General features: G+C 33.4%; 1 protein-coding gene and 1 pseudogene across 1 annotated transcript in view; both read left to right on the top strand.

The window, feature by feature from the left end:
- The window catches only part of LOC150104080 (uncharacterized), a 52,445-nt gene extending 47,899 nt beyond the window's left edge, over positions 1-4,546 (top strand). The window contains exon 5 of the mRNA XM_090396393.1: positions 4,245-4,546. Coding sequence (XP_090252519.1) covers positions 4,245-4,546 — 302 coding nt within the window. The remainder of the gene's footprint in view (positions 1-4,244) is intronic.
- A 4,402-nt stretch (positions 4,547-8,948) lies between these two features.
- Positions 8,949-9,482, top strand: LOC150104079 (KRAB domain-containing protein 2 pseudogene; annotated as a pseudogene).
- The last annotated feature ends 2,967 nt before the right edge of the window (positions 9,483-12,449 follow it).

Raw genomic sequence — 12,449 nt, 5'->3', positions numbered from 1 at the left:
AATGGGGATTAGGTCCTGGGTGAGTGCATTTTTTTTTCATTGCAAATGGGATTATGTATAATTTGTCGAGCCCTAGTTATAAATATTAAACTTATAACTTTGGACATATCTACAGGATGGATAACAATAGAAAGATCAAAACCTTGATGTTTGGTACAGTGGACAGTATAAACAGAAGAGCATGGCCAAGATGATGTGGAGAGGTGTGAAAAGGATTTGAGGCACCTAGTAATAGACAGAGGGAGAATGGCAAAGAATGGGGAAACTGCATCAGACACCAATGGCCATTAGAGTGCATGGACACTGACTGATGATGATACTGCCTTCAAAAAAAATGTTAATTTGAAGAAAAACTAGAGTAGATTTAATGCAGTAATGTATAAGCAAGTAGAGTGAGTGTATGGTATGACTGTGGCAAAAAATAGAAGAGCAAAAGAATAAAAATTGTAAGTCTTGCCACAGTATGAAGGTTGTGTAGGACAAATAGTATGCAGTATGGTAAGGTTTTGGAATGACTTATGGTTGACAGGATTTGTGCTGGGAAAGTGGAATGCAATTTTTTTTTTTTTTGAGTCAGATGCTTGGATAAATTGTTTAGTTACAGAAACTACCCAGACATATCCAGTTACCCTGGATATGTCTGGGTAGCTGTAAAAAAAAAAAAATTAGTCATACATAAAATGAAGTAGCAGAAATTATGAGCTTAAGTAATGACAAACAGAAAAAGAGAATTATAGTTCATTAGGGATGACCCCAGAAAATGCAGAGCTAGTTTTTCAAGAAATAAAAGGATATGCAATGAAAATATGAACAAATTGATAGAGGAATCATCTCTAATCACCTGTTTGAATTGAACATGTTTCAAGAGTTATCTGAACACTGATCAGTCTAGCAATTAACTCACATGCATATACCCTGATACATTTACCATTGGTAGATGTGACGTAGTGTGACTGAAATTATTAAAAAAATATTGGCATTGGTGAGACCTTTCACTAATTCAGGAGGGAGGACAGACAAGATAGGAAGGTTGGGAAGTTTTGCTAATAATTGCTGAAGACTTAAAATCAACAGAGCAGAAATCTCCAATAGCGGTATGAATAATATATGCACTGGGCTTGAGGCTATTTGGTATGAGCTGGAAATTAACAAGAAAGAATACACAATTGGGGTGCTGCTACAGACTGGAATCATCATAATCACTGTGAACTGTATAGACTTATGGATGCAAAGAGAACTATCATTATGGGTGATTTCAGCTATGGGGATATATACTGGAGTGATTAAAAAGCATCCAAGTTGATGGAAGAATAATTCTTATGTAACTATTTTATGCATGTGATCATGGTGCACAAACATTGGATCTGGTAATAGTATCTATAAATGAGTTGACCATTATGCTTCCAGTTAGTGAGAAAGTGATTATGCAATTCTTACTGGGAGATAATAATGTATATGTCAGCTGTGACCAAGAAGGGGGCTTAAGTGGAACTATAAGACAGGTGGTTACGATAAACTGAGCTGATCCCTGTACTGTGGTAGAATAATCAGTAAGGCATGTGAAGTAGTTGGGGGATATTTGAAGGAAGCAATATTTCACTGTATCCTCAAAGTTAGGAGAATATATTGCTTGGGAATTAAACTAATATAAATGAGACTTTAAAGCAAAGCTGCATTAAAAAAAAATATAATAAAATAAAAATATATGGAAGATGAGATGAGATGATAATAAATGTTGTGGATCTCATATCCTGAAAAGAGTGATGAATAGAGGCTTGGAGAAGTACAGTGAGCAGGCCAGAAGAGTGACATCCATGATGAAGAAGGCCAAATCAGGTATATCAAAGGAAATCTAAGAAAATTTTATTACTATGAAGCAAGTAAAAATAAGAATGATCAAGGAATATCCTTGGTGAATGCAGATAGTGGAAAAGAAGTGAGAGATCCACTAAAAATAACTGAACTGTTATGTGGTTATTTCAGTACGATCTACATTCCAGGCAGACCCATTGCTCTACAGATGTTGAAGGGAAAGCAGATTAAAAAATTGAGGTAGAAGAGGTATTAAACTATTTATAAGAATTTAGTTTGAATATTGTACTCAGATTGAATAGGATATCAGCATGGGTGCTGAATAAATATGCAAAAGAGAGAGAGAGAGAGAGAACAATGGACATTGCTCTCTTTCTCTCTCTTAATAAATACTATGATATGATTAAAAGAAAGATATTAGAATCCATGGAAATAATACTTAATTCTGGCCATCTTGAATACAAATCTTAACTACAACTTGTCTGATGGTTATTCAACTGCATTTCATCTATGGTGAACATGAGAACACATTGCATACATGTTCATCAGTTCTAATAGGTTAAGAATATTTTCAGATGACAGTAATTCATTTCTAATATAATGGTAATTTAATTTTAATGTTTATTGTGTATCTGTATCTTTTTTACTTGTGTGCATGCCCATGCACCAGATGAAGTCCTAAGCCCCCATAAATAGGATAAAACTAATCATGTTTTTTAAATAATAAATATAATACTTTACTGTATTTTTTGTTTCCTTCAGCTTAATTTGGTCATAAAAAATTATCTCATACATGCGTGCTATTAAGTGACCAATTTGATTCTTGATGCTATTGTTTAATTCCAGTTTGTAACAAAAATCACCCATAGTAATCACTCTTCTCATTTGCTACATCAGTTTGCCTATATATACGTTTCCAGTCCTAAAGCAGCATACCACTAAATATCTCATCCTGTCTGTCTCCATCCCACACCATACTGCCACAAAACTGCTATCACTATTTTCTCCCTGCATCTCCAGGAGAAAATTCTTTCACAGAAAACAGCACATATCTTCATCTCTGTTCCAATCCCACATCATCATGCTGCTTTGTTTCATTTATACCAGTGATTTTCAAAAAAATCCAAAATTCTTTGCACTTATTTCTATCACTCCTGGCATTCATAAATACATTTTAAATTCTGTAACTAATCCAATCTGTATGCATATCACCTGTGACCCTTTTCTACCAGACCTTGACTGCAAACTTAAATCAACCTATCTTATTATCCCATGACCCAGCTGATTCACATTCATGCCAAACTATTCCTTATTCATATCTACTACTGTCACAGAAATTTTACTATCATTTTCAGTGTTATTCCCTGTGCCATTTTTCTATTCATCTTGCATTTATGTTTTTTAATTATTCACATTGGTCTCACACTGCTTTCTTTTCCCTATCCATTCACAACTTTTTCAACCTCACCTCTCCTGCTCTTCTTCTCTTTCTTGTTTCCTCTTACTTTCTCAGATATTTAACAAGCCTCTCCAGGCAACTTACACTAACCACATTCAAGTACACTCCACTACTGTTATGCAGTTTCATCTGTGTTTCTCAAATTCATTCTATGTATTCATAAATTATATTTCCTTCTCCTTGCAGAGTTTGCACCTGAAGTATTTTCACGATTTAAGCAACTCGTATATAGAAGCTAGTGATTTCACATCACTTGCCTTAGTATCCCATAATACACTTGGTATTCCACAATAACACTTGGATAACGGATTAAACCAAGTATATAATTTCTTGAGGTATCACCTGTGGGTCTGACTCCCACTGATGAGATCTCAATAAAGGTTGAAACTAGTCTGAGTAGTGACCCTTCCCATAATGCTTAGCATTATACATGCCTGCAAGGATATGTGCTTTGCATTATGGGCAAGTGATATGAAATCATTAGCTTCTATATACGAGTAGCTCCAGTCCTGAAAATACTTCAGGCTCAAACTTTGTTTGCTTACACTTGGATAAAGGATTAAACCAAGTATATAATTTCTTGGTATCTTTAATTTATAGTATAACCAAGTGGAAAAACTTCCAACAACTATCAGTGTATGATAGGTTACCTGTATCACCCACGCAATAAATCAGTGCCACGTGTAGGTGTTTTATTGTTTACATTTATTCAGTGAGTTTTGTTAATTGATTTATAACATAAACTAAACGGCATTGAATTCATTAGTATGCTAAAATGTCTTGTAAAATAACTATTATTATCAGCCACTGCAAAATAAAGTAGATTTTGTTAAAATTACTTTGTTAGCATTTTCTGTGCATGCACACAGAAATTATTGCCACAAAATCAAAGAAAAACACATTAAAACAAATTCTTACATTTAACTTTTGAAATTACTTTTAGTAAAAGATGAATTTTGTTTCTATTTTTTAGATCGTACAATTGCAGATGGCACGGTACCTTTGATTGGAGTGGTTGTGTCTCTTGCTGTTCTTCTCTTGGTTGCAGGATTTGCAACTTGTTATCGCTATTGGACACACAGACGACATCAGCCACGCTTACCTTTTTGGAGTATTGAATTACAAGATGAAAGAGCAAATCTTCATTCTCAGTGTCAGTATCAGTATTTAGATACTACAACTAACAGAATTGCACATAATTCTATTGAAAAAGGGGAAATAGGTTGCTTGCGACCCCAGTCTTCTCCCCGGACCTATAATACTATAAATGTTTAAGAGCTGTTCGTAAATAAGATTTATATCTAGTCAGCAAGAGAATGATAAAACTGTCTTAACTCCATCTGAGGTTTGTTGAAAAATATTTTAATTTAAGAACCTTGTTGAGAATTTAGGCATACTTTGATGTGTATGTGTGATTATACAAGTTATGCAAAGAATTGAAGAGAGAGAAGACATGATCTTACATGATGGTTTGTCCAGAAGTATTTTGGTGCCTGATTGCCATTAGAAGTGCAAAAATGTCTTATTATTAATGCAGATTTTAATTTTTAGATCAAACAGGAAGAATCTTACTCTTTTTTTTCTTTTTGCATGTGATGATACCATAGATAAATTTAAATGCATATTCAGTTCCACTTAAATGAAAGTAGAATTTAAATTGGCATTAAAATTATATATGAAAATTTTAGAGGTATTTCCCAGATAGATTTGTATCTGGGAAATACCTCATATTCAATCAATGCATTCCAAAGTTTTTATTTTTTTTATAAAATACTGGAGATTCAGGCAGAAAATTCTTTTAAATGTGTGAGAAATTACTTAGTAATTTTACAATTACTGTATGATTTTACAGTTACTTAACAATTGTAAAATTATTCCTGTTATACAGGCAGTTCCCACTATATTTCAGAAGGTCCTGCCCAAAACACTGTAGCATTAGTACTAAAGAAAATTCATTATATCAAACTGTATAACAAACTATTTCCTTGGTTGTTAAAGTTCACCATAGTGAGAGTTAACGTATAAGGTTATATAGCTTGCCATGAAAATCGTCTAACAAAACTTTCTCACTTAAGCATGAAAAATAATTTCTGCAAGTAAGAACTCATACCTTTGAAGCTATGTGAGAGTACTTCATTGATGACTAGTTAGCTACATCAGTAAATTTCACCAAGCTAAAGTCAAACTACTGACAGCAGATGTAGAAATAATAAGAAAATTACCTCTTACTTTTTAACTGCTTGTGGATTCAGATAAGTTTGAATGCTTATTATAGCTGTAAAAAGTAGATATTATTTCTGGGCAAATTCCCATGTTACTCCTCTTAAAAACTATTCTTTTCATGGCTATTTTTGCCTGTTTTCGTTTAGGAGTGTCCCTTATTTTAAAAACATTGGCTTTTTACTCAAGAATTCTTAGGGCATTATAGGTGTATTTTAAAGATAAATACGATTGAAACGGCTTGCACCCCGTTAACGCTCTCCCTCACCCGTTTCCCATAAAACCCTTCCCCTTCCCCAAAGAAGTGCCCTTAAATATAATATATATATATATGTATGTTATTTAAAAAAAAAACCCGTGTTTTTAAATTAATTTCCCACCTTGCCTCCCCCCCCCTTTAACAGCCTAACAGCAGAAATATGCAGAACGAAGACAACCTAACATCCATACAAGGTATGTGCAAAATTTCTTCCTCTACTAGTCTGCATATATTTATCTTTAAAATACACCTATAATGCCCTAAGAATTCTTGAAAAAGCCAATGTAAAAAGCAAAGTAAAAAGCCAGTGTTTTTAAAATAAGGGATACTCCTAAACAAAAACAGGCAAAATTAGCCGTAAAAATAATAGCTTTTAAAAAGTGTTTATTTCAGATCTAACTTATACTGGTTGGCCATTCACTTCTCATTTTGAGTTTGCAATCAATGTTTGTTGCAGTGCATAAATTTTATGGACTAGTGAACTTCATTGACCAGTGTTTTCTGTTTCATGTAACATTCCATATAGAGTTTGTTGCTGTTTTCTGCAAGTAAGAAATAATATCTGATTACTTATTGCAGTGTTTAATAGGAAGAAATAACAGGCTTTTGATACAAGAAAAAAAGGCAAGATTAGGAATCTTTGGCTGTAGGCTGCCAAAGTAACTAGAATAATATGAAGTAAGAAAATATGTATTAGCTGAGCTGATGGTAATAATCTCAATTTGGTAGTCATTGCTGTTCTGTGATTAAAAAGGTAAAATAAAGTAGGTGTAAGCCACACAGATAATTACCATAATATGAGGTAAGAATGAATATTATATTTTTAGCTGATAATGCCAAACTTTTGTCATTAATAATAATTGACGCTATTTTCTTTGACCTACTTTGTGTATACATTTGTTCAAGTAAGAAAAGACAAATGCAGTATGAGATAATTTTGTTATAGTCATGTATTTTCACATAGAAAGTAAAACGTTTTATTGGTTATAGAGGTGTTTGCTTAGTAAAGCAGAACTATTTTTTTGATTGTTAGAGAATATAATAATTAAATCTTCACAGAATGGATATAAAATAAGAAAGTACTGTTCACTAAACTCATTGAAGTTCAATGGTCAGTGAACTTTCAGTGATATATCATAAACAGCAGTTGTATGAGAAATGAGTAGACAGCTATTGGCATCCTCTGTTTCTAAGACCACACAGCATTCATTGACTTGATTCAGTAGACATTAATATGAATTAACCTACTATCTTTATACAGGTATCCCTTGATTAATGCGGTTAATTAATTCCTCAATGTTACCGCGTTAATCAAATCTAATAATCAATGGTAAAAATTACAATTCGTCCATGATCGATTACTGTATTAATAATTTTTTTATATGGTATACTCTTTTAGGAAAGATAAAAAATGAATGCAAAGTAAATGTTTAATAGATGCTTGTGCCTACATTATTTACTGCAATTTTTTTTTTTATCAAAAGAAGAAGTCAAGAGTTGTTGGAACAGTTTTAGTTTTTTTCTTATCAGCATGAATTCTACGATAACAAGCAAAATGACTCTCCAGACCTCGGCAAACAAGCAATAAAACACAAAGAAAAAACACTGCAAATATAATACATGATGGTTCAAATTAAGTGGATATTGAATCCAACATTATTTCGTAGTCGAATATAGAAACTACAAGAGTTTCATGCCGAATATATAGAAACTAAAAGTTTCGGCAGATGCAAACATAAGCAACCTTATGGGCAACTTGTAGTAAACGTGGAGTAAGTTCCAGACCATTTTCCTTAGTATTTTCCATAATGTAAAGCACATCTCCTAAAGGACATGTATGATAAATAAGCCTTTGGCTCTCTATTTCAGTAATACATGAAGGTTTATTTATTTTCATTTACAATCTAGAAATTATTGAACAAAGAATATATATGTCGCAGGGAAATGATGAAAATAGGATTTGATCAAATCCCTAAGGGATATGATCAATTCACGGAAGATGTTAAAATAACAACTCTGTGGGGTGATTTCCCTGAAGAAAGTAAGTGATTTGATCAAATCCCTTAACTGTTTTAGTGAAAAGATGAAATAATATTGTTTAGATATTAAAAGTATTTATTTAGTAAACCATGCATTATTAAATGTAGAATAGTTAATACAACAATAGTCATTTAAGCTGATATTTTTAAAAATAAAAAGGATATTTTTAGTGAAATTTTAAAATCCCTAAGGGATATGATCAATTCACGGAAGATGTTAAAATAACAACTCTGTGGGGTGATTTCCCTGAAGAAAGTAAGTGATTTGATCAAATCCCTTAACTGTTTTAGTGAAAAGATGAAATAATATTGTTTAGATATTAAAAGTATTTATTTAGTAAACCATGCATTATTAAATGTAGAATAGTTAATACAACAATAGTCATTTAAGCTGATATTTTTAAAAATAAAAAGGATATTTTTAGTGAAATTTTAAACATTTTTCGTGGATACAAGCTCCCCTCTGGCGTCCATGCCGGCCAAACATTACGCGAGGAAGGTTGCGCACATTTCACATTTTTATTATTGTTTTCTATATTTCGAGTTTTATCAAGTACCTACCATAGAAAAATGAGTTCAGATATAGAAAAAAATCAAACTCTGACCGAATTTGTATCTGAAGAACAGTCAGGAACGTTTTTGAACAAGCGGCATGAAAAAGAAAAACCTTTGTGGACTTGCGAAAGGATAGAAGAAGCTGTCACAATCATTGAACAATTTAAATTGGCACCACTACTTAAACTGCAGCGGACACATAAACAGTACTATTATGGAAAAAAATACGATGTTATGGAAGTAGGTACTAAAGAATCTTTGATTTTGAAGAGAAAGTCTGAATTCAATCCAATTGTGAAAATAGTACCAACGGAAAATTTTTACCACATACTTCGGGAAACCCATCAGTCAACTGGCCACGGAGGAAGAGATAAAATGCTGTATAGTTTGAAATCGAAATACCTAATACCTACTTCAGTTGTACTGGAGTTTTTAAAGCTGTGCACGGTATGTCAGTCTAAAAAAAAAATTTCCAAACAAAGGAATCGTTGTTTGCCCAATTGTATCTAGCGACTTCAATCATCGTGGTCAAGTCGATTTAGTTGACTTACAGTCGACACCAGATAGAAATTACAAATGGCTATTAAACTACCAGGACCACGCGATGAAATTTAGCTTTCTTCGACCGTTGACTACAAAAAGAGCTGCTGAAGTAGCAATGGAGCTATTAAAAATATTTTTGGAAGTAGGTTGTCCTCATATACTACAAAGCGACAACGGCCGTGAGTTTACGGCTGCTGTCATACAAGAATTAACAAGCCTGTGGCCAACGTGCAAAATTGTAAATGGTAGGCCTAGACATCCAGCTAGTCAAGGATCTGTTGAGCGATCAAATCAAGATGTTGGAGCTATGTTACGTGCTTGGCTAATTGACAATGACACAAAAAATTGGGCTATAGGTTGTTACTTTGTTCAATTCCAAAAGAATTCCTCTTTTCATCGAACCATTAAACGATCACCTTACAAAGCTTTATTTGGAACAGAACCAAAAACAGGACTCCAATCTAGTCATATTTCTAAAGAGTTGCTTGAAAAACTTGTTACTGAAGAGGACTTGGATCTACTTCTTAATCAGCAGGATGACATTATTTTAACACCAGAAGACTTACCAGCATCTAATGGGCCTCTATCTACCTAAGGTAGATAGAGGCCCATTAGATGGAAATAACATCGTGGGGATCAAAATATTTATACCAAATTGGTACCTCAGTTGGAATTATAAAAGATTGGCTACCTAGAAACGCTCTTCAAATAGCCTACAACATTTACCGAAACAGTTCCACAGATTAACCTAAGTCTGCGCAGGAAAATTATCTGTATTTGGAGGTCAAGGATTTAAGAAGTGTTCCTGTGAGCAATCCAAATTACAATGTAAAACAAAAAGATGTGCCTGTAAAAAAAGTAACGTACTTTGTAACTTGAGATGCCACAAATCAACAACGTGTTTTAATAAAAATGAATAAACATTATTTATTAATTACATTCACGAAAAATGTTTAAAATTTCACTAAAAATATCCTTTTTGTTTTTAAAAATATCAGCTTAAGTACCTATTTCTTTTGTTAATTAGTTTCGAATAAATAATTTGTGTTTCAATGACTATTGTTGTATTAACTATTCTACATTTAATAATTATTTCATCTTTTCACTAAAACAGTTAAGGGATTTGATCAAATCACTTACTTTCTTCAGGGAAATCACCCCACAGAGTTGTTATTTTAACATCTTCCGTGAATTGATCATATCCCTTATTTTCATCATTTCCCTGCGATATATATATAAAAACTAAACCATACTGTACTGACATCGGAGGTCACAGTATCTCTCAGATACAATTTACTGTCAAATATCACAAACTTTACATAACGTGTTAAACCAAACTGACAGCAAAAAACAGTGCGGAATATCACTCGTAACATATGAATGCACAGCTACTCATGACCTCCAAGCTATACACTGAATTGTGTAAGAATATTTATATTAAACATTTTACATGTATCTGTCAGATCAGCTGCGAGCTCTGCAGGGTTAAAGGCGCGTAATCAAAATTCTTGCCACGTATATCGAGTGGTTGCCGCAATTAATTTCGGCGCGTTAATCAAATCCCGCGTTAAGCAAGAGATACCTGTATTTGCATTCATATTATCTATTTATTGTACAGATGAATTTGCTTTTGCAAGAAGAAAATTATGTGTTGTGTGTTCTACTAAGTATAGAAATAGAGAAATTCATTCTATGTTTCAAGTTGTGACATTTCATTCTATGTCGAGTGGTGGGTGCAGGGTACCAAATATGGTATTCTTATTATAGGTATATTTTATTGTATTGTCATTATGATTACCCTAACCTTTAATGATGAAACAGACTTGGGTTCCTTTTCTTATTTTATTTCTCATTTATGCCACATGAAACTTGAATCAGAAAAGGAAATCGCAGCATAAAAAAAATAGTTTAAAATAAATCATCAAATAATTGGTCATTTGATGAGTATAACTGGTATTTTGAGGAAACAAGAAGCTATGTTTTTGCTTTACTTTATTGATTAGCTTTTTTTTCTGTTTCCAAGCATAAGATATGTTAACCTTACAGCCTTTTGTCTATTTTATTTCATGCAATATTATGTTTGGAACATCGAAAATTCTTGAAATTTTGTTTCATTGCCATGATAGCAGACTCTTCTTTGAACACTTGTAATACATGATCACAAGTTGCTGATAGTGCTATAAAACTTCTAGGCTTAAATTAAAGATGCCAAGAAATTATATTCTTGGTTTAATATAGGCTTGCCAAAAAAAGAACATCTACAGAGGTTCAGGAGTTCCACAAATATCAGCATGTCTCATTTTGTAATACCTGAAAAGTTTCACTCTTCAAGAGTGTGGGATTATTGCTTACAGCAAGATATATATATATATATATACACAGGCAGTCCCTGGGTTACGAACAAGATTATGTTCCTGAGAACCGTCTTTAAGTCGGGTCTGTATGTAACTTGGATCCCTGATGAACAGTGCATATGGTAATAATACCCTGTACTGTAATAATAAGTTAGAGAAACTATTGTGTTCTTTCTTTTAATTCAAACAAACTCGTACAAAAAGTTTAGATAGGAGAAATTTCAAAAAAGAATGTTAAAGGTTCCATCAATGTCTTGCTTACCGGAATGGACATTTCTGAGGCAAGAAGGGAGGCTAACGTTAATTGGAAAATGATGATGGAGATAGAGAGGATGAACCTGGTGCTGGAGAATCAGGATTTGATTCTGTTTCTGGTGGAGGGGAGCTTTCCTGAAGTCTTCTTGAAAAAGGCATCTAGGGTTGTTTGTACAGCCTTTTTCCTTGTTTTTTTCATCATAAATGGCCTTGTAGCAGCTGATGTTCTCACTAACTGCACGGTAAATCACTCAATGTTAGGATCTTACCTCAAGCTTAGCAAATCCTGCTTCAATGAGACGAAAGGCTTCAGCTAATTCTTTTGTCGTTAACTTTCTTGGCTCTGGATCTTCTGATTCTTTGTGTTCTTGTGTTTCTATCAGCTGCTTCTCTATCCCCATAAGGTCTTCATTGGTTAATTCTTGTGAATGGGACTCTAAGTCAATGGCATCATTTTCATTGATGTCCAATTGCAGTGCATTGCCACTTCCACCACAGCTTTTCTGGCTTCGGCGATGTCTTCTGTGAAGCCACGAAAATCATCACAGAATTAAGGATACAGTTTATTACACACCTGTTTAATTGTTGATTGCTTCACTTCCTCCCAAGAATCAACAATATTTTTCAAGAATTATAACATCCATGATGCCAATGGTATCATGGATGTTATAATTCTTTCAGAACTCTCTCAAAGTCATCACATCATCTTCTGTAGCCCTGAATGCTTGCAGGAATGTATGTTGTAAGTAATAAGTCTTAAATGCAGAAATGACTTGCTGGTCCATTGGCTGTAGTAATGATGTAGTGTTTGGTGGTAAAAATATAACCTTTACATTAGGGTGAAGGCCACCTAAAGATGTTGGATGTCCAGGAGCATTGTCCAGCACAAGCTGAATTTTAAAGGGAATTTTCTTTTATGAACAATAACGTTCCACAGCAGGAATAAAACATTT

The sequence above is a fragment of the Typopeltis vanoorti genome, chromosome 8 (assembly GCF_054136105.1).
Source record: "Typopeltis vanoorti isolate ZY-2024b chromosome 8, IOZ_Tvanoo_1.0, whole genome shotgun sequence".
Taxonomy (NCBI): Eukaryota; Metazoa; Arthropoda; class Arachnida; order Uropygi; family Thelyphonidae; genus Typopeltis; species Typopeltis vanoorti.
Note: the sequence above shows the minus strand (reverse complement) of the source record. Positions and strands in the feature narration are given on the sequence as shown.